Below are 22,779 nucleotides of genomic sequence, written 5' to 3' on the forward strand. Positions count from 1 at the left end.
TGTGAGACGTGGGGTGCAACACCCACAACTTCTCTGTCAGTGCCAGGACACGGATACAGACGCTTTTTCTTTTTTTTTTTCCCTCTGTCCTCCTGTCTGTTCTCATGCTGAAAAAGATCTCATGGATCATTTGGGAGAATGTATTCAAATAAACGCAGCAAATTGTTTTTTCTTGAATATATCCACGTGAATCGATGAAATGTTTACATTGCTCCAAAATTCTGAATTTCTCACCATCTTGAATGAAATTTTTTTTTAAAAAAGCTTGCAGATGGCAAGTTGTGACAAATTGCTGATTCAACCACAAAAGTGTTACACTGTTAACTAACCTGCTGAACAGTATTCAGCAGAAGGTTCAACTTCTGCTACCGAGCAGGTGAACAAAAAATGACAGTGCCCCAATGTTCTCTGAACGTTGCTGTAGCATTTTTGTTTCGCAATGCTGCAGTAATGGGGGGAATTAAGGTTTCGTCAGCATGCTATCATATTAAAAGCTGTATTTTGAGTTGTTGAGAATTCTATAATTCAGCTGATCGTTCTAAAAAAATTGCGGTTTAGCACAGAATGGCGACACAGGAGATATACCCGCCTTTCTGGAGCCGCATGATGTCTCACCACGACTAAAAATACAACTTTACCAAAATAGACTTCATTGACATGGTGCCATTATCAGAATGTGAACAGCTTGATTCTTATGAATAAAATCCAAAACCTCCAAACTTTTAACATTTTTCTTTCTCTAAAGTTGAAGGTTTTTACCCCTTTTTTCCCCCAAACATTTCCACAGTGCAACGCAATCCTCTGTTCCTGAAGACCCGCAGAAATGCTTGAAATGTGAAGGGGAGCTCAGAACCTCACACAATAGGATTTCCTGTCTCCCAGAATCCTCTTCCCATTGAGTCTCATCTCTGTGTCTAATAGGAAATACCTGATCCTGGACGGAGGAGGACTGTGCAAGCGCGATTACACATCACCTGTGGTGGCCGCCAGGGGATGTGGCATTTTGTGCTCCCGCAGATCAACCGGGACTTAGCCTGAGTCTTGGGTGAGAAGCGCTCCCACTGGCCCCCTTAAAGATTGTGTTAAACCACTGTTGCCCCTCCTGTGATCTGCCAAACTTTTTGAGATGGTTGAGGCCTACTCTGCTCTACACCGTAACATCCCGCTTTGGTAAATCAAATCAGTCATACGCATAGAGAAATAGTAGGAGAAACTCTGATGACTCTCTAGCCATTCATACTGCAGCAGCTCCTCTCTGTGTGTTCTCTAATTTCCTCACTGCGCGTCAGCGAACTCTCAGCATATAGCATATTAGAGGGGAAAAAGGGATACAGTCAACATGTGTTAAAAGACTGACCTGAAGTCCCTTTTTAAATCAGAATCCGTTATTTAGGACAATAAGGGTGATACATTTAAATCTGTTAAATATTAACAGAGTTTATGTTCACCAGCTTTTAAATGGCTTTAAATAAATTGTTTTCTTTCCAAGTTTGAAATAAACAGTACACGGTAGCAACATCAATTGTGGAAATGTTTATTGAAGATGCAATGCTGTATGCTTAACCAATATGCAAAAAGGCACAGATGCAAGGCTTTGCAGCTTTCTTCAATTCTCCCTCCGTGCATAAAACGCTTTTGGTATTTGTACACCAACTGTGTTAACAGCTCTTTTCACATGTAAGTTAAAATAAAATAGCATATGCTCTTAACAAAAACAAAAGGTGCGAACTAAATTGAGATTGTGCCATATCTTACAAAACAAACACTTAGCTTGTTACCAAGACAACTAAAACAATATAATTCCCACAGCATCGTCGGTGTTAGCGCTTCGTGCTCATTACGTTGACATTCTCTTCTGGATATTCAATGAGTAAACGGCAAAGATCAGGACCCCAACCTTTTCATATTATCAATGCCCTGCCTTCATCCTGCTAAATAAAGGCAGCGCAATATCCACGTGGGCGACGTGAACATGTAATTGTGAAGTAAGCACTACAGGACCAATTGTAATCTGAGCTACGGCTCACCCAAGTTTCGCATTCCAGCAATGCTAAACGAATTCAGCTCCAAACCTAATTAATCCACAAAGGTTTCATGACTTAATCCCCAAAGTCAAGGGGGTTATTGTCCTCACAAATGAGGTCAATGTTTTTCCCCGAGGAAAAAAGGGAAAAACGGCAGAGAAAGTGCTCTCTTTATGCATGTCCAGAACTAATACTGGAACACAGGATGCCGCATGCAAATGGGGTTACAGGAATGCGTTGCTCCGTAGCGGAACCGCTGCCTGCCGTTTCCTCGCGTGTGTGTGAGAGATTACCTCAGGATCCTTCCCTCTTTACGGAAAGGCCGAGCGCACGCTCCCACATCGCGGCAGTGCGTCGCCTGTCCGTCGCGAGGCCCGGGCGTGTACGGCCCACAGGCCCCAACAGAGACGCGCGAGTGCAGGCCGACCTAGCGGCCGAATCAGAAAGGGCCGGGCCAATCAGGCGTGGGCACGCCCCTTGCCCGACAGACAGAAAAGGGACCGGTGAAAAAAGGCGGAGGGACAAAAACGTGCTCGGGGGCCGGCCGCGAGCCGAACGGGGCGGGGCCGGAGAGACTCGGGGCCTAGACGGGAGAGCGTCGGTGTGGCCCCGCCCTCTTCCTTCTCCTCTGCTCTGAAGCCACCCCTCCACCCCCGCCCCCATCCTCCACCCTCTCCTGTGAATTCTACAGCCACAGGACCCTGGCAGTGTAGACTCTACGCAGTCCTGTGTGATTAATTAACAATTCAGCTCTATTTCTGCTTTGAAACAATATGTGTTTACGCCGCTTTCGGGTGGCACGCTGTCGCTGTACAAGCCGGTGGCCGGCGCATGGCAGCAGCCCGTTGTTAAGCAGCTTGCGAGCGCGAGCGGAGTGCAGTGTCACTTCCTCCGAGCATCCCCAGGGATGATGTCGGGAGAAACAGGGGCAGTTTGGGAGGGCTGCGGCGGGCGACCTCTGCCGCGGCGAGGGCAAACCGTGTTCGTATCTCACCAGAAGACCAGCCAATCTGGGATGGTGAGCGCACAGCAGAGGATTCAACAGCTTGGAAAAATCTGCTAATAACGCACAGCTCAAAAAAAATAAATAATTCTTAAGGACTGAACATACTGTAAAGGCACGATTTCAAATTGGCAAAAGCACTTAGAACAAAGAGTGTCTTCTTCTTCCCACACTGGTCTCATTGAATAGAGGACTCCATACGAACTGTACATACAACACTGTCTCATTAGCAAACCCTCAGTCACAGATTATTATCCATAATTACGAGCACTCAAATACGTCTTTTAAAAAAATTACAACAAGAACATAGACTTGTTTCTGCCATTTTCACTTCAAAGTTATTGCAAGCTGGAAGAATAAAGAAGGTTTACATTTTCATCCCTAATGCTATAGTAGGATTCATACACTCCACCGATAGTGAAGTCATTTTTATTTTTGATGCATATTTTACAAATCAGTCAGTTTGCAGATTTTATCACAAAGGTTATTGCTTTTTGAGAGCATGTCTGAAAATCCTTTTTTATTCCAGTTTAAATATCCCGAAAATAAAATGAAGTCAGTGAAAAGAAATGGGTGATATGGATAAAAGACTCATTAGTGAAACCAGGTTTACCTAATTTTATGCTAATTTTCTATTTCCTGAAAGCGAAACCCAAATGTACAAAGTAGATTCTGGTCACAATATTACATTATCTATAAAGCATGCTGAAAAAAGAAGTTCCTGGGTTCTTTAGAGCAGAACTAATATCCTTGAATAGGACATCAGACCCGAATCACCCCCTGCTCCCCTTGACTTTACAGTAAAATGCATAGGAAGAGTTTGCAAAAATTCATGTGAATCTGTATGAATGATGTGGGCGCCCCACTTCAAATACAGGGTGGCTTTGTGAATGGACCCAATTGAATTAGTACAGAGGGATGACTTGGTTAAAGACTTGATTAAGGCCTATTTGTAGGAGAGGGACAGAGGGTCCCTTTCCTGCACATTTGAGTAGGGGCAGAGTCCTTCTGTAGAGGATATACAGAGGAGAAAAAAGATTTTTTTTAAAACAACAACACAATTGTTTATTGATTTTATAATAGGCTTAGCGCAAAAGAAATAAACTAGGGGTCAGCATGTCCAACAAAGCCAGCTGCCCGACAAACAGGGTTTACACAAAGGCAACAGGGCTTGTGTTCAAATATCAGGCTATCATCGCCCCCCGTTCCCACAGAATATTGCTAACCACATTGTTATCCTTCCTTTAGCTCCATCCACCTAATCAGTGCAATAGAAAGCAGAGCACGGCTTTAAAAACCAACCAGGGAAAAAAACACTATATATCCGCACTTCCACGTTTTAATGGATCAATTTTTGTATTTTTCACCATAGCAATCGGAAGAATAGAGAGTGGCAGGCAGAAGAAAAAATAAATAAAAGATTTAAAAAATGGCAAAGTTGCTTGGCTTCTTAAATGCAGAGTCAGGTTTGAGTCCACACTGGTGGAGCACGAACACCACATCATCAATCAGACTGCTTTGAGAATAGCACCTTGAAGACCGGTCATTTAACAGTCTGTCTGCCCAGGGAGCTAACCACCGCGGCCAATCAGGGCCATCCCGTTAAATGCTCCAAGAATCGATAATTTAGTGTCAGTACGCAGCGCCGGTTAACGACAGTGCATGAGAACATTCTTTTTTTTTCCAACTTCAATTCCCATTTGTATTTACCCAGACTAAGCCCCGGTTCAGTTCCTGTGCCGACAGAGAGGATGCGTAAATACACAGCGTGTATAGGCTGATATATGGATGATAACACTAATTAGCTCATTTTGTTTGGGGCACAACACTCATTAAAAACCCAGAGGGGCCATTACCGTTACTGTCCCTCCAAAACGATGTTACCGCTATATTAATCTTTCCTGCTCGCATTTAATAGCAACTGTTTTCAGGTTGGTTGAGGAAAGATTTGTGTTTTCACTTTTCTCCCCCACTCTCTCCCTCTTACTCACCAATTACAATGTGCAACATCCATTCACAGCCGCACAATAGTGCTGGTGAGGGTTCGGGATTCATTGAGACACAACGCTTGCTGACAATATGTCAAGCTTTAAGCAAATTAGTAACAGCAAGGTGGCTGTATTAAGGCCCCTTATAGCTCTAGCTGTCCATTATTACAGAACATAGAACAGAACATAGGAATTTTCTGGTATTCTTTATTATAACACAAATTAATATATATTGCTATATAAATAAAAATAAATAAAATGTTGCTTTTAGAAACAGATTTATTTATTTATTGATTTTATCAACATCAGTACATTGTCCAGCCATCGTACGAAATGAGCTGGAAAACAATGACAGAGCAACTAGGGTAAATTTTAGCATTACATATGTCATTTAAATACACGTAATATCCACAACGAGGATGTTATCCTGCTAAATCAATATTCCTCAGGAAACCAGGCCAAAGCTCCAAAAGCTAAATTGCTAATATCGCGTACAACGCTGACATATTACTTCCAGTATGTTTCAATATCCCAGCTTTAAAAATATCTCTGCGAGCCTGATATTGCGAGAGCGGGGAGATACATCACTCTGCCATTTGCCTACGGAGCGGCGCTGAACAATCCTTGGAGCTCCGAGCTCCGGCAGAACTTTGTACCATATGGTTGGTGAGAGATTTCCTCCCTCTTTCCCCCTGCCTCTCTCTGACAGCTGGATATCTAATAACAGGGGACAAGATGTTTGGCAGCTGCAGGCTGAGAGCAAGGCTTTGATGCTGCTCGCAACTAATGCAAACTTTCTACAGGTAGGCAAGGGGGATTAGACGTATAGCTTTTGAATATATAAAGGTGTGTCGGGGAGGGGCCAAGAGCTTCTGGGAGCACATTAAAGCACGCAGCTGGCGAGTACAAAAGGGAGTTTTTTTTGTGTTTTGTTTCGCTCAAAACGAATGAGCTTTCATTGCGATAAAAAGCATCTTTTGGATACGCATATCAGATGTTGGGGTTTTTTTTTTTTTGCTTTGTTGAGATTCTGAGGAATACGGTAAATTACAGTTTTCGGTAATTTCAGAATTGTACGGGTGGATGTATCGAAGGTGAGTGGCACAATATTGCGATGTACTCTGCGATTTTATCGCAACCTGTTCCCCCATCAATAAAGAAACAATAAAAATCCAAGGAAGGCTAATGTAGACTATGTAGAATGTGTCTGCAAATGCCATGTATAAGCCAAAGGGCCACATTAGATCATGCACTGGAAGCAGAGACCCAAGGGAGTTTCTATTCCAGGCTTAAATGCTGTGCTAGACACTCCAGCTTGTAGGTAAAAGGTGAGCACTAGATACTCTTCAGTTTATAGGTAAATGGCAAGCGTAGATGGGCTGAATGGCCTGTGCTTGTCCTTATTTTATGTTCTTAGTACCCATAAATAATCAATAACCCTCTCTTTTTTCCCCCAGTAAGAGGGTAAGGCCACGCCTCATACTAAATCAAAACAATTGCCCACCGATTAACAATGAAGTTAACGATGGCTATCCTATCTCTGTCCCTTGGTCCTGCTGTCGACAACAGTAAGCTGACCGGACAGGGGTTTGATTTAAAGAGGGTCTTACTGTAGGGTGTACATGGATGTACTGGAGCCACCAGAGATCGTTTGATAAACACGCGCCCCAGGCCAACATCCTGAAAGAGGGCCCTCTTCGGCCTACCCTGCCTCGGCCATGCACACTGCCGCCCTCTCGCACGCCCTCAAAGCGCTCGTTCGCCAGTCAGGGGAGTGGGGGGGGGGGGGGGCTACACGTCTCGCTATTACACAGCAATAGCTGATTTTTCAGGGACGATTGGCTGAGGTAGGGTGGGGGGTGGCGGGGGGTGGCGGGGGGGAGGTGGGCTGGCGCGCGGCAGAGCAGGGATTATGTAACGCGGTGAGCCGAAGCCGCGCCGCGCCGCCGGCAGTAGGCCCCGCGCGCCCCGGCTTTGCCGTAGCCGCTTTCCCCAAAGCCGGAGAAGAGCGCGGGGCTCTGAGGCGCGCGCACGGCCGAAAGCCGCCGCGCAAATCTCCCGCAAACACGGAGCCCGGCGCGCGGCGCGGTGCGGCGCGCGGCGCGGCGCCCGGCGCATCCAGGGAGGTAAGCCGCCTCCTCTCCGCCGGAGAGCCAGGGCTTGGGAGGGGGCTGGAGGGGATATGTATGAGCACAGCGCGCATAAGCGCAGCCGAACAGCAAATCCACTCTAAGGAGCCGGGCTCGGTGGAAGCACAGAACATTCCTCCCCCGCTCATCCGTCATCTCTCAGCGGATATATCATCCTCAGAGACGTCCACCTCAGACGTCCCCACGCTGCCCACTGTCCAGAGAACATGAGCTAGGAAAGGCATCAAATGAATACGGGGCACAAGGGCAAAAAAAAAACAAAAAAAAATGTCACCATTTTTTAATTCCGAAAAGTTATCACAAGATTTAAAGGGGATTCTTTTGGCAATTAGTGTTTTAAAATTGCCCGCAAAATTTTATCCCAACGGCTTGTCTTGTGGGATTTTAAAATGGATAATTTGGCTTGGCCTGCTACAAAAGTTGACAGGTTAAAATGGTTCCCTCTTTTCAGTGAAGCAGTTTGCCACAAAGAAGACAGAGGGGTAGGGGTAGGAGACAAGGAATAAGCATTTTTAATCCCATTTTTTTTATTATGCTAAAATATCAAACACAAATAAATGTATGTATGAATGACTCCTACAATTGTGTTTTAATTTCACTCTTAAAAAAATTATATGGACACACACATATATACACACATACATATACAGGGACAAATACAAAATATGAGCACCAAAAGCATAATCGATATGTGTAATTTATGGTAAATATCTGCTTTGTATTTTCTGAGGGATTCTACTTTTTTTCTTTTCATACATTTAGAACTAATACCCAAATCACAGCTCCCCAACTCCCCTGCCTATTTTTTCCATTACTGTTAAAAGACAAAATACATAAAAGGAATAAAAAAATCTGTGAATGAGCTCATTTTCTGCTCTTACTCTCCTGACAGTCTGCCCCACATCGCCAAAACCCCCAAATCCTCTCCTCATATTTGTGTTGGAAATAACATAACTCTCATTTGCTGTGGTCCATTTTGCTAGTCAGTGCCTTCTCAGTTGGCAAGTGCGAAGTAATTTGGGGGAAAAGGGTTGCTGGAACACCAGGAATTCAGCGTAGAAAGAGGATTTCCCTGCTAATGTATATTAAAAAAAAGCTTTATTTTTTTCTGTTTTTTCTTGAAATACTGTTTCCTGCCACAAGACGGAAGGCTTTTTTTCCCTCTACGGCTTTCTCTTTCTGCCTCCATCTCTCTCCTCTTTCACTACCCTTTCTCTCTCCCCATCCTTTCCTCCTCTCTCCAATCCATCTCTCCCTCCCTCCCTCCCTCCCTCTCCCTCTTTCTCTCTGTGAGCAGTAAGCCAACTTCTCACTCCTCCCTTCCCAGCCCCCTGTTGCTGCCTGCTACCCTGAGCCGTGGTGTAAAGTTTGGCTGGAGCCGAGAGGAGCAGCTGGGCCAGGCTAACAGGGAATGATAATGACCTCAGAAATCTGCTGTTAGCTCGACAACAATAGGGTGCTCAGTCTAGTGGAAAATTGTGTTCATCAGCTAGCTCTGCTCACTTACTAATTGACATTGCCAAATATTTTAAGAACAATTGGAATGCACAGGCAAAAAAAAAATGGAGATCTTAATCCCTGGACTTAAATTTTTTTTCTTCCTTTTTCCCCCCCTCTTTGATTAGGAGATGAGTATCGCTAAAAAACTGAGGCAAACTTTTCATGTCATTATCTTCCTCATGTCAGGGCCCTGATGTTCGCACAAAAGGCTTTTTTATGTAGTCTGTCAATGGGGTTAGGAACAAGGGTAGAATGGAAACACATAGCTAAGTAATGAATGTCCCTTTGCCTTGCCCAATGATGGCTACCAAGAATAAAAAATATAAAAAAGCTCTGTAACTGCTTATTTAATTGTCCTTTACATTTGTGTGAATCAACTTGACTATTTGGATAAATGTCACTTGGATGAATGTTTTTTGTTCTTATTTTGCATTTCCCCTGCCCGTTGCAGTTTGTGTCTGTGTGTGTGTGTGTGTGTGTCTGTGTATGCGTGAGTGTGTGTGCGTGAGTGTGAGTGTGAGTGTGTGTGTGTGTGTGTGTGTGTGTGTGTGCGTGCGTGTGTGTGCGTGAGTGTGTGTGCGTATGCGTGAGTGTGTGTGCATGAGTGTGAGTGTGTGTGTGTGTGTGTGTGTGTGTGTGTGCGTGCATGAGGGTGTGTGTGTGGGGGGGGTGCATGAGTGGGTGTGAGTGAGTGCGTGTGTGTGGGTGTGCGTGCATGTGTGCGTGTGCTTGTGTGTGTGTGTGTGTGTTTGTGTGTGTGTGTGTGTGTTCATGCATGTCTTCTGTCATGGTATCATATGGCTGGTCTTCCATATTTAATGAGAAAAAGGTCAATATATTCGGTTGCTCTTTCACATGGGAACAACCTCAATCATCTCTCAAGTTAACTTGTTCAAACAACACACAACTGCACATTTGCATGTCAACATCTTTAGTCTGAAAACACCCATTCGTTTTGGAGGAGTCGGAGAGATGGATACGAATTGGCAGATTGCAATCAGCAGAAATAAAGGTGTACCTGCTGCATGTGACATTTTCCTTCACTCTCCATTTTTTATTAATGGGGAAAATGACTGCTGGATGAAAATTTAGGATTGTGAACATAATTTATAGGTCATCTACTGGATGCGTGCTTGTGACAGTTTGTCCAAGTAAACATAGTCTCTGGTGTTTTCTTTCTTTTTTTACACTTACTTAGTTTTCCAGAAAAAAGAAAAAAGCATCATTCCCAGGTCCAGTAGGATTTAAATGATGACTTTAAGGTGAACAAGCGCTTTTCAGAGAGCATGCATCAGTGCCCATTAATAGGTCAGGGTCATTAAACACACATGGGTCCGGTTTGGTGGCAACAGCAGAGCATGCATGCCAGATGAACCCCTCATCCTAAAAGGGTACAACCCTCCAAATATATTTCTTAATTGCCACTTGGCCCCCTTTCAATGCTTTTATGAAGCACTGCGAGAGGGGATCAAATGTGAGACACCTCCATTTTAGCAACGACACTTTCTCTGACAGTCAAAGAGATATTATGTTGATGTATTTCAAATATTAATATTCAAGCAGCCTGCCTACCCCAGTAAGGCAGCCTTCTGTTATGGAAAGATAAATATTATGTTTTAATTATAAAAACATAAAACAGAAATGGGGACGAGTAAAAAAAAAAAAAAGGAAGAAAGAAAAAACTGTGGCCGTGCCAAGGAGGCTTGTTCAGGAGAAAGGTAAGCAATGTTTTGGCAAAGACTCGGAATTAAAAACCGGTCGGTATAATGGATGCAGTTTACCCTCGCTCACACACTACAGTATACCTCTCTCCATCAGTTACATATCAAAGTGAGGGAATTCTAATGAGATCATTAAGACATTAAAGAGATAAACAGATAAATGTTTCATAAGAACTGCCCGGTGACAGATGCAGGAACACTGTGAATAAAAATAACAATCCTGTTACACTTTCAAAGAAACTTATTGGAATTCTGCTGCATTAAAATACAAGTAACCTGAAAGCAAGCAAATTACCATTAAAGGTAATATTTGCAAATTGTGAATGAAAGAATAAGAGAGAGGGATAGTGAGGGAGAACAGAAAAGAGGGAAATAAAATGAGCTCAAGGGGGAAATAAATGGGCCTTTTATATTATGCACGTGTATACTAAGATATTATTAATTCCACATGTATGCAAGGCTTGTCAATCAATACCTAGCACAGACAATTAGCACATGGATGAGACTTTGAAAATTAAAGACATCGCAGCCCTGACCTACTATACTATATGAGGCGCTGTAATAAATTTGATTAATATAAAAGAACAGCTTTTTAAATTTTATGACAGCAAAATGGCATGACAGATTGAAGCGAATGGCTTCAAAAGAGTAGGTAAATCACAGGTTAGTAAAAGCAGGTTTTCAGATTCAAAAGCAGTAATGGAAGTCAATTATACAGAAAGACACTGACATAATTCATCCAGATATGTTCCTAATTAGCTGGAAAAATACACAGAAGACTGTCCTCATTTCAAAGCATTGACACAAAACACTGTAACAGAAAAAGCACATTCAGTGAATCCTTACTGAAAAACCAAGACTCTGATCTCTCAATCAGATACATGTTTATGTCCACATCCCAGAGAATCTTTTGAAGAAATCAACTTGTGGCCCTCTTCCTTGTTAATCAAGAGAGCAACTCTAAAATGTATCAGAATTTTCTCAGTGGCGTATGCATTGTCTTGGGCTTTAAAATGCTTTTATTGTCTCAACATGCATACACAGAAAACTGCTTCCCCAGGGTACTTGATATTTGTCAAGGGGGTAGCTTCCATGTGCCATATTTAGGGGGAAAAATAGAATAAGCAATTTCCGCAAGCATTAAAATCCAACCATTATTTATAAAACACTCCTTTTGTGTGATATGAATAGCCTGGTTTTCACAAACCTGAATGTCTGTTAACCACAATCATGACAAACAGAGGAAACTAGTATTATGTCGTTCCACAAAGTTACAGCTATGGTCATTTTTCTTTAATTACACAGAAATGACAATGCAACAGTCATCTGAATGTGTAATTACGCTCATTGTAATTATGTAATTAGATGGATATCCATGCCTTATAACCTGAGGCATCACAAAGGAAATCCAATTTTAGTTTGTATGGAGCAAGTATTTTGCCTTCATGTTTGAAAGCTGCAAAGACCCTGAGATATGCAACTAATCCTCCTCATGTTAAAAGGTGCTTCCTCTTAAGGATATTCAGACGGGGGGGATGCTCAGGGAAAAGCCAGTGGTCGGACAGCCAGAGGAGAGGGGCTCTGGCTGCCAGTCTGAGGTGGCCAGGCGCTTTCGGAAGGGTCAAAGGCCTCTCTTCCAGCGGCTGATCTGGGACTCCAGCCCTCTGCAGCCAGTCGGTGACTCGCAGCACAAACACATTTTCTGGTTCGCCGCTGCTATTTTCACATGTTCACTGATTCAAACATCCTTTCACACGTACAACAAGCAGCTGCATACCACGTGCTTGCCACCCCTTGCTAACTCAGCCCCCCAGTCCTACACCCCTGCCACGACCGTCTGACGGTGCCGGTGACCCGGCTAGCTCCCTTTAGAGGGGGCAAGTGCATTTTAAATAGTCCCCAAGCATCCCAATCCCCCCTTTCCAGAGTATTACACCAGGTTACAATGGCCTCTGTTCTGCGATTCATTGTAAGCCGTTGTTTAAGATCTGTTCTGAGAAGGCTGAGGCTCAAAGGCCTCTCATAATGAATTCAGGAATACTATCAAGTTTGGAGCCCCTTGTTTATAAAGCCAAATTCATAGTGGAGAATTTGAAAGTACAATAGTTTCTTTTTTGAGGAAAACCAATCTTGCATTAAGAAAAGAAATAATGAAAAAAAATGTAATAAAGAATCAGAGAGAGGCCTGAAATGGGAAATGAAAATGAGGCGTATTTAAGGTTTATTACTGAGGAACAGAGCAAGAGAAGTTCTTTAAAGGAAATTCTGTTGCTGCGATTTTTTTCCCCCCCTTTAAACAAATATGGTGTTAAAGAGAAAAGACTTGGTTTTGACCTTCCTTCACAGTTGAGATGTTATTGTTGATTACTGTAATTCACGTTTAATTCTGTCAAAATTGCACTGGGTGGGTGGCAGGAGGACCTTCCAATTCATTTGTGCAAAAAAATAAAAAATAAAAAAAGCCCATCTCTCTGGGAAAAAGACATCGAGTAAATTCAGCAAATGACAAGTAACTGTGAGGCACCGTTTACCACATCCTGTTCATTTTCAAAACAACAACAAATACCACCTTTTTTCTCTTGAGGTGAAGGCTCAGTTTCTTTGCTAATTAAACTTCCCGTAGACTCCAAATATGACTGATAATGTGCAGCACGGGCACTCCATTTCTGCACCGTTGATGTAGGCTACATTATTTCATAATTATGGCCCACAGTCACTTTGTTCTACCCATGCAGCAGAAATGATAAAATAGTTGTAACGTTATTGCTTTTAAATCAAGGCGGCGAGTCGATTCCTCACGCACAGTCTGCAGGTGTGTGCGACTGCTCGGGCAGGCTGAATGGATTTCTTCTCTTGAGCGCGAACACACATGAATCCTCTTAATTCTCCCTGATTTGTAGTCTCTGCTCGGAGAATGAATCAAACTCAGCCTGTGCCACTCTTCTCCAGCAGAGGGGAGCCCTCAAGGTCAACTTTAAGGCACATTAGCGACGGCGGCGGGGGGCTGGCAGGGTGCCCACTCGCCCGCCTGCCCGCCCACCTGAACTGTGGCTAAACGCGGGGATTTCAGCTTGTGATCACACTCAATCACCTCACTCAGGGGAACGGGGAACACAGTCAGATCTACGCAAACAGCCAATGAAACTCTACCTCTTTACAACGTGGGTCTGTTTTCACGCAGACAGAGGGAGAAAGCGTGTCGTTATAAGTCTTCTAACTCCTGTGTGCTACTCCTTTTGATAGTCGTATTTTTAAAAACATGTTAAACCAGCAGTGCTTAAGCTTTACATGTTGCAAAAAATATTTGAAACCACTGGTCTAAATATTTTGGCATAAGATTTAACCAAATCTTTATATGATACTTAGATATCACTTGATTACAACATATTTAACACATTTTATCATGGCAACAGCAATATATGGTTGCTTATTCCTCGTGTTAATTTTCATATAATAAAAATTAAAATAATATTCTAAATTTAAGGTAATAATAATAATAATAATGATGATAATAATAATAATAATGAATTGTTAATGTTGTTAATGCTGTTGTTGTTTTGCTGTCATAAGCTTACATTTCAAATAAGAAATTTCTAAATGCCATAAGCTGAATTTGAGCAATTCAAAGTACTTGAGAAAGAATAAAGAAAATAAAACTTCCTGCTTTACAATTCAGAAGATAATTACTTCCGTACTATGTCTCCCCCCTCTCTCTCTCTTGAATACTGTTTAGGTTTAATAGTCTGTATAAGAAAATAGGTTTTATCTCCGTCTCATTTTCATTAATTCCTAATTGGGGTGGGGGGGTTGTCTGTTATTATTTCTTAGATTAAAATAAACATAGCCAATTCCATGTTCAAACCCATTGCACTACATGGAGAAGATAAGGATTCAGTGGTACAGTGTATGAATAAACAACTTCTGTAATGTTGAAATTAAGTTGCTTAGAGCCTGTAGCTAAGCCAGTTTTTCCTTCAACTTAAAAGCATATTTTACTCCGCAAATGAAGTTAGCTTTTTTTGACCTGCTTTATATGTATATCTTTAATTAGTGTCTTGTTTAGCTTAAACCAACTGATTATCACAAAGTCATGACCCAATTAACAGGCACACTGCTTAGCTGTAGACTTCTACCCCGAGGAAGGAGAAAGTTACCTTTAAAAGTTCTGTAATCATTAGCAATAGCCTATTTAAATCCTGGTAAACATACACTTTATCTATCCAGCTTTTGGCCCTTCTGCTTTGGCAGGTTCACTGTCTCTCATTTTAAAAATGTTTTAATTACTTGTAAAGTGTCCTGCTGCTACCATACTTTAGTTGTGTTCCAGGGAAAGAGCTCTCTAGGCTCATATGTAATATTCCAATGGCTCTGAGAAAACATTACATGTATTTCTGTTATCCAAGCATGGCCTCTGTATTAGAAAATTTTAAGGAGAAAGCTGGAACTACTGAAGTTGATACTGTTTGATGGATATTTGACGCTAAGTATCAAGTATCCTCCTGTTCTGAAGTCACCAGTCTGATTCAATCTCATCTAGTTTCCAGTGTGGATGGTGTTCCTGTGCTTTATGGCCATGCCCATAGGTGGATGTTAACTGGCTCATCCATAGAATTAGGTGAGGTCCAGGTACCCAGATATGCCTAGGTTTAAGCCTCAGTGCATGGGTGCCAGCATGCCATCGGGGGCAAGTGGTGATCCCACAGTGGGCACAGAGCAGACACAAGGCACTCAAGCGAGAGGAGGCTATACTTGCACCTTCTCAAACAATAGCGGGCAAGAAATACCTCTCAGATCCCTCTGCGTGCAGATCCAGACCTCACTGTTCTAATGTATGCCTTTATGGAAACAAGCCACTCCTTTAGTAATCGATGCCTTTTATAGGTGTAACCCACTAAGCTACATACAACAGCACAGTGAGTTTTCTTACATTTTCAGAAATACATTTTTTCCTTTCTTCTTTCATGTGAGTGGTAGCGATGATATATATCGAAGGTAAACCTTTATGAGTGTATTCTTTTTTGAAATATCTGAATGTTTAAAATAGTTTTTGTATCTGCATAATAGCTGTCCTAAAACAATGAATATGAAAAACACATATCCCTGAGTCACTTTGGAGTAAAATGCGCATCATTTAAGCCATGATTATGAAGACCAGATGTTGTTACACTGTATTACGGAAAGAAAGCCACAAGAATCACCACTGACATACGATGTGAAAGGTGTGGCTAGTAATGAGCGAGCTTACCTGAGGATGGAGAGGAGGGGTGTGGGCTGTCCTCTTGGGCGCTCCCAGTCTGCGAAAGGCCTCCCCCGGCCCCGCTCTCCTCGGTGACGTTGGAGGAGCCCGGAGTGGTGGATCGGCTGATGGACTGGGACTCCGGGTCGCTGGCCGAGCCGCGGCGCTCGTCCAGGCACACGCCGTGCTGGATCCCCTCGTCCCCAGTCCGCCGCTCCTTGCCGTGCACGCGGGAGTGGACCACCATCTGGTGGTAAGTTCTAAAGACCCGGCCACAGTCGGGACACTCGGTGGGCTTCTCCTTCACGTTGGCCAGGCCGAACTCGAGGCCGCCGTGGGACATGAACTCCCGGTGGCCGTCGAAGCTGCCGTCGTCCTTGCAGGGAAGCATGGCGGCCCCCTTGGCCCCCTGCATGGCCTCGGCGTGCAGCTTCTGCTTGGAGCCGTCGGAGCCCATCAGCGAGTACTCATGCTTCTCTTTCGCGAAGACCATGGCTGCGTTGGCCAGGTCTTCATCCTGGCCGTGAGGCACGTGATGCTGTTCTTTGGGCATGAACGCCCGATCCATAGCCATACCACGCGCCATGATCTGCCAGGCCTGGTAGCTGTTGAGGGGGTCCATCTCCGCCACCTTCGCTGCAGCCTGCAGGCGTTCCATGCAGCTGGACTTCAGTGGGGGCACCAGGTTCAAACAGCCCAGCAAAGAGCGCTTCTCTCCTTCGCCTAAGCCATGGCCCATGCCCGCAACGGGAGCCAGCAGTTTCCCTAACATCTCCTTCTCCTTCATGGCGATCCCCGCTTTTGTGAGCATCTGGTGCTGTTCGGACAGACTCGCCTTGTCGGGTGAGAGGAAGCCACTCTGCAGGCAGGAGATGTACCTGGAGTAAAGGTTGGCGTGGGCTTCCTGCGCCATGTTATTCATGCTGACAGACACCTCAGAGTCGCTCGGAGGCTTGTTCTTGATAGCCAGTTTGTTCAGGTGGACCTTCATGTGGTTCTTCAGGAACCAGGGCTCCTTGAAGCGCCGGCCGCAGATCTGGCAGCAGTGCTCGAAGGAGTCTTTGTGCTTGCGCATGTGCCCCTTGAGGAACCAGGCCTGGCTGAAGACCTGACTGCACACCTCGCAGCGGAACTCGTTGGCGGGCTTCTCCCCATTGCTGCTGGAGCCCTGTCCCTGGGCCGACTCGGCGGTGATGTGGGCTTTCTCCACGTGGGCGATGAGGTCCTCCTCCTGGGAGGCGGCAAAATCACAAAGCGTGCACTTGTAGGGCTTGTGCAGGATGCGGATGTGGCGCTCCAGCTCCTCCCGCTTCTTGAACTTGCCTTTGCAGAAGGTGCAGCGAAAGCCAGTGGGTGGGGCGGCCTGCTCGTCCTGGGCGGGGGCCGGCTTTGGGGAGGGTGACGGCTGGGCCAAGCTCTCCGTGGTCCCCAGGCTGGTGGGAGTGAGGAGGCCGAGGGCGGAGGTGGGCTGCTGCTGCTGGGCCTGTGTGGGGAGGTGCTGGTGCTGGAGGCCTTGGGGTGGCTGCTTCATGTCCAGCCGTGGCTGCAGGAGGCTGTTTCTCATCTGCTTGTCCCTCAGGATGGCCCTCTCCTCCAGCTCGTGCAGAAGCCGGTTCTCCTCGCGCACCCGGCCGCGGCCCTTGCCCAGGTTGCCCAGCTTGTGCGTGCGCAGGTGGATCTTCAGGTTGCCCTTCTGCGCCGCCCGGTGGTCACAATAGGGGCACTTGAAGGGCTTCTCGCCCGTGTGCGTGCGCATGTGCAGCGAGAGGATGCTGTTGAAGCGGAAGCGCTTGCCGCACAGGGGGCACGGGTACTTCCTGTTCTTGCGGGCATCGTCCTCGATGTCATTCATCTGAGACATGATGCCGAGGTTCTGCCCGTTGAGGAACTGCTGGAGATCCACCCTTCCGTTCATAGTCAGAGTGCTGGCGTCGATGTCACGATTGAGCTGATTGGCGAGCAGGGCCATCTGGCTGCTGATTGGCTGGCTGGCTAGAGCTGCGTGACTCTTCTCGTCGAGCGGGGTGGCTGCCTTCTCTTCGGGGATCTGCTGTCTGTTTTGGAGATCGGGAAAGGCATGGCCAAGCTGAGTGGTCAGCTGGTGCAGTTTCTGACTGATAGGATAGCGGCCGTTGAGAACAGTGTTGCTGAGATGGGCGTCAGCTTCAGGTACAGCTGAAGACACTCCAAGGCACAAGCTAGACTCCTCCATCCTGAGGGCAAGAATAAAAGAGCACAGTCAAATCACTTGTACATACAAGAGTAATGGCCAGACCAGCAATGCACTTTGACCATGAAACTCTTTTTAGGCTAACTACTTGTCCCTTTTAATTTCACTCTCTAAAACCCATAATGCTTTGTAATAACGAAAGGAACAGCCTGTCTAATAATAAAGAAAGTACATTTTGGCATGAACGTTAGCCTGAATCCATCTATTCAGTAACACCTCAAGGAAATGAACTTTCTGAAAATCTACCAATTTGTGTTCCCCATGCAAACCCATATAATTTCATGTTTTTCACCTACATTGGGTAGATGTGCCCAAAAAACAGGCCTTACAAGTTTGGCACAAGGTAGTTCCTTCTGCATTGTGCGAGTAACAAAAAGTTTATGTTGCACCTGCGGATTAGTTACTCTTCCATTCAGCATTGACAAATGCAGACAAATATCGCATAATCATCCCAGTGTATTTGCCCTTCCTCTTATTTCTGAGACATGAGGATTCCCCAGAAAACTGACACACTGTACAGTTTACACCAGACATTACAATAAGTCCAGCACTTGGTGATTATGTTTATATTTTATTTCTCCCCAGAGAGCAGTATGTACATGCAGGAAATTTCTAGAACTTTCCCAAACTGTATTATAATTTTGGATGCAATCATTTCCCTGTAAACATGCTGAGCGCTACATAATTAAACGTATTCGGCCCAACCTATCAAAATTATTTCAATTACACGCCTTAATGAAACAGCACTGCCATTGTCATGGAGCTGCTGGTATACAACAATTATGATATTAACAATAGCACTTAAAACCAAGGGGGCGACTTGAGTAAACACATGCTCTTATCTTGGTGCTGTGACACTTGTCTTGGACTAATTTCCATTAAAAGACACATTATGTTCGATGAGCATCATACTGAGCATTTTCTTCTCTCATAAGGCTTCCCAGTAACAGAAAATAAATGTCGGAGTTACTGGAAAGGTTCACGTGTCTCTGAAGTCTCGAAGCCATTACATATGGTCGCAAAAATGCATCACACTGTACAAGCTACTAAATACATTAACAAACTTTATTGTCTCCACTGGCCGTCGCTAGCAATTATATCTGCTCTCTTAAGAAGGATAAGGCCACTTTTTTTCTCCTGCAACCAAGGGGTCAAACCTTGGAAACAATAAAATGAGTTTTGCTTTGGTCAACAAAAAATCGTATAATATCTCATTAAGCCGATTAGTACGCTGCCTAGTAACAGGCCTAGGTGCTATAGCACATGATTATAATCATAAAAATCCGTCTGTGTTTGCAACCAAGCAGTAACTGCTCGTTATATTAGTTTTAAGGAGGGAACGACTAGCAGCTTAGGGAGACTGCTCCTGTGTCCGGTGCCATTCCAGACATCCTTCACACATGGGACAATGTGTCAAATCCCGGAGGCACCCGGCTTTGTCCCGGAATCTACCCCCCCCCCCCCCCCTCGCCCGGGAAGATTATGGCGATACGGCCCCTGCCCAGTTAAGGCCGAGCACTCTGGGAAAGCCGTTTCCTGCCCCACCAGGGACACGCGCCCCACACTGCTGCAGAGAACCCACAGCCTCTGGACGTTAATAAACTTTTTACACGTTACAGATCAGCACACATCCCGCTTCGCCCACAGGAGGAGCCTTTTTTTAAACACGGTCTGGATGGCGACGGTGGTCTGCTAAAGCACTCTGGTCTCTGGGGCGAAAGGGGTGGCAGCAGCGAGTGGCGCCTCCGCCGCTAATTGTTTATCAGAGCCATACATCAAGTAAGCAGGGTCCCAGCACATGGGCGAAACACAAAATGAGACCTCCGGAACGTTCTCCGGGCTGCTCGTCCCCAGCGATAAATACTGCTGCCAAGCTGAATCGAGGCTTTTGCCCACAGGCTGCAAACCACCCCCCCCCCCCCCACCCTTCCCTCACCCGCGCCCCAGAACACTGGCCGCTGTAGGCCGAGGGGTCTGTCCTTTTTATCTCAGGGTGATCAACACACAGCCAGCCACATTTCGGCATTCCGACAAACCACGACACGCAAACATTTCGGCGGTGGGCAGTAGGAGCGGAACGCACATTTGCTGACGCGCACTTTACAGTAATTTAGACATTTCTCCTCCCACATTGCATTTTGTGGGGGGTTGGGCGGGGATGGGAAGGGCTTTTCTTACAATATGCATAAAACATTATGATCATCTCCAATTATGCAAACCACATTCTTGATAGGGCTATTTTTGAAAGACTGCTTTTGTCTCGCTCCACCTACTCTCATAAACCGCCAGATATCGACTGAATAAAAACATCCAGTCTAATTGTAAGCATGTACTGTATAGGCCTGTGTTTGTTCATTTCCTAAAAATATACATTGTAAGTGTATTTGCAAATGTGCTCACAAACTATAACGTACACGTTTACATTCACTACAAAGTGAAGCATAACACTGACCAAAGGATTAAACTTAAAATGGAGACCTCTTTTCGAGACTGTCGGGACTCCTTTCTACATGTCATGGAGTCCAAGGACACTGCTTTGCATCTGCATTGGTCCCCACACCAGCAAACACACTTATCAAGCCAATGCGGCTGTGATACTGTTACAGTGTTATTACATCACTGCAACTCTAGAGACACACTGTGAGAACTCAATGGGCCTCGCTCACAAACTTTTCTTAAATTCCTACTTTTATTCGTAGAAATAACCTACAAAAAACCAACATGGGACTCATGAAACACACACAGACAAAATGAATTGAATGAGCTCCCAACTAGGTTATTATTGCAAACGAAAATGGAAACTAAGACAAAAACTAGGTGTGAAAAAATGATCACAAACTGAAATAAAGATAGAAATGAGACTTAGGAGAAAAAACTCAAACTAAATGAGGAAAAACTAAAATTTGACAAAAACAAGCAAGCCCACTCTTAAAACGAACAAAAAACTAAACTGAAATATAAATCAAAATTGAAAACAAAATAAAAATAAAAACCGGTGAAAATTTTTAGATTATTCAATAGGTTAGTTAAAGTAATTGATTTCAATAGCCTATTTGGACCTATAATTGTTGGACTGTAACTACTTAAATTTACTTAAGTAAACAATAAATAATGAAGCATTCTAAATAGAAACCCCTTCTGTGCATATGCCTTAATGCCTGTTTCCAAACACACAGATTTCATCTAATTCAAGACAAGAAATCCAAGATAAGTAAAAAATACAAGAATACTGAAATGTTTGTATAAACTTTCTTAAGCACAGTTTACAATAAAATCTGACCGTACGCATGTTTTTTGAATTAATCCCATTGGGTTAGTTGGGTCAACAGTAAAAAATGAACTCTTGGTTATGAATGCAAGACATGCAAGACTGTTTAAGTATTCAGAAGAATGAACACTTGTTTTCAGTCATCATTACCTTTCTGGTGGAATAAGAGGAAATTAATTTTGTGACTGCAGCAACAGACCAACATATAGTACCTATTTCAGGCAGGTAGAGCTGAGACCCCTTCATCTCACTACTGACAATAATTACTAATTTGTGGGCTATTTTACCGATTTCTGATTATTTCTTCCCACAATGTGATTACTACTTTCATCTTAAACAAGTAAACATGACAGGAATGAGGAAAAATCTAAGGATATATCCATGCAATTTTTTTTCAGTTTTCACATGTATGCAAATCAGAATAGGATGCCCCCCTAACCCCCCCCCCCCCCACACACACACACGTATACCCGTGCACATACACACACACACACACACCATCTTAAATATATTTATGACTAAAAAGGACCAGGATATGGTTAATTATTTCTATCTCTCTTCCTCTCTCTCTCTCATGCACGCATGCACACATGCAGGCACGCACACACACACCACCTGCAAAAGCATGCACATAGGCCTACAGACAGGCACACATACATCAGCACGTTCACTTTCCACAAAATGACTGTCACAATAAAATGCATAAAAACTTGAGCTCCACCATTCAACTTAGTCATTTATCTGATAATGAATTTTCTTATAAAAAAGAGAAATTAACAGGAATATCAGTATGTCCCCACTTGAACAAGCACAGCAATAAGCTTAATTATTGTAGCTGAAACTAAAAAGTTCCAGCGCACAAATTTTGTCTTTCACTTTGAAATATGAATACTCGAAAAGAGTACAAGAAAGACTTTTTCAAGCAGACAGAACAGCCTTTGTCAGCGTGACATACCATTAATTTAAAAACCAGCAGTGTCTTATTTTTATTTTTTTTAAAGACACCGATAACTGCTGACATATGCCAGCCAAGGTAACGCTTTCTGTTTCCTACCGTTTCAGTCAGGAGTGCAACTGGCTCCTTTTCCCACGTCAGAAGCATTTAATCAGGGTCCCTGCACAGCACTGTAGGCCATGCAGACAAGCATCGGTGAACTGCCTCAGTACCTCTCTCTAAAATGTCTCTTTCCGACGAGAGGGCTAGACTGAAGCTTGTTTTCGCGGCCTCACTCTACCTGTCACATGTAACATTTGCCCAGCGTCAACGATGCACTTTTATAAATATCACCGTTGGAGTGAAGTTTCTTAAAGCCACCAGGACTTCCTATTCTACTTTCAGTGAGGCAGCGGTGCTCGTCTTAACAGTTTGTGGTTAATATTCACCGTTTCAAGCAACGTGACAAACAACCAAATTTTGCAAATTGTTCTGCAACACAGCTTTGATAGCTGTGGTTACATATAACACTTTGAGCATAACGGCATTATAAGTGTCTATCTTCAAAGAGTAATAGATGGGAAACTAGCAGGTTTTCATTTTGCAGATAACCAGCATGCACCTGTGCTTGTTATTTTTAATCTAAGTTTCATAAAACATGCAGTGACAAAAATGTGCATGTGCTGTTTCTAGAAAAATGACAGCCTGATCCAAAATAACTGATG

At 44.0% G+C, this 22,779-nt stretch overlaps 1 protein-coding gene across 10 annotated transcripts in view; it reads right to left on the reverse strand.

The window, feature by feature from the left end:
* Window positions 1–22,779, reverse strand: part of znf536 (zinc finger protein 536) — a 165,290-nt gene that overhangs the window by 68,739 nt on the left and 73,772 nt on the right. For 9 of the 10 annotated variants that reach the window (XM_035396757.1, XM_035396761.1, XM_035396758.1 and 6 more), the window contains one exon: window positions 15,632–17,835. In XM_035396757.1, the coding sequence (XP_035252648.1) occupies window positions 15,632–17,834 (2,203 nt within the window). In that variant the 5' untranslated portion in view covers window position 17,835. Of the gene's footprint in view, window positions 1–15,631; window positions 17,836–22,174; window positions 22,386–22,779 lie in introns of those variants that run through there. The other variant, XM_035396760.1, reaches the window with a different exon arrangement.

The sequence above is a fragment of the Anguilla anguilla genome, chromosome 16 (genome assembly GCF_013347855.1).
Source record: "Anguilla anguilla isolate fAngAng1 chromosome 16, fAngAng1.pri, whole genome shotgun sequence".
Lineage (NCBI taxonomy): Eukaryota > Metazoa > Chordata > Actinopteri > Anguilliformes > Anguillidae > Anguilla > Anguilla anguilla.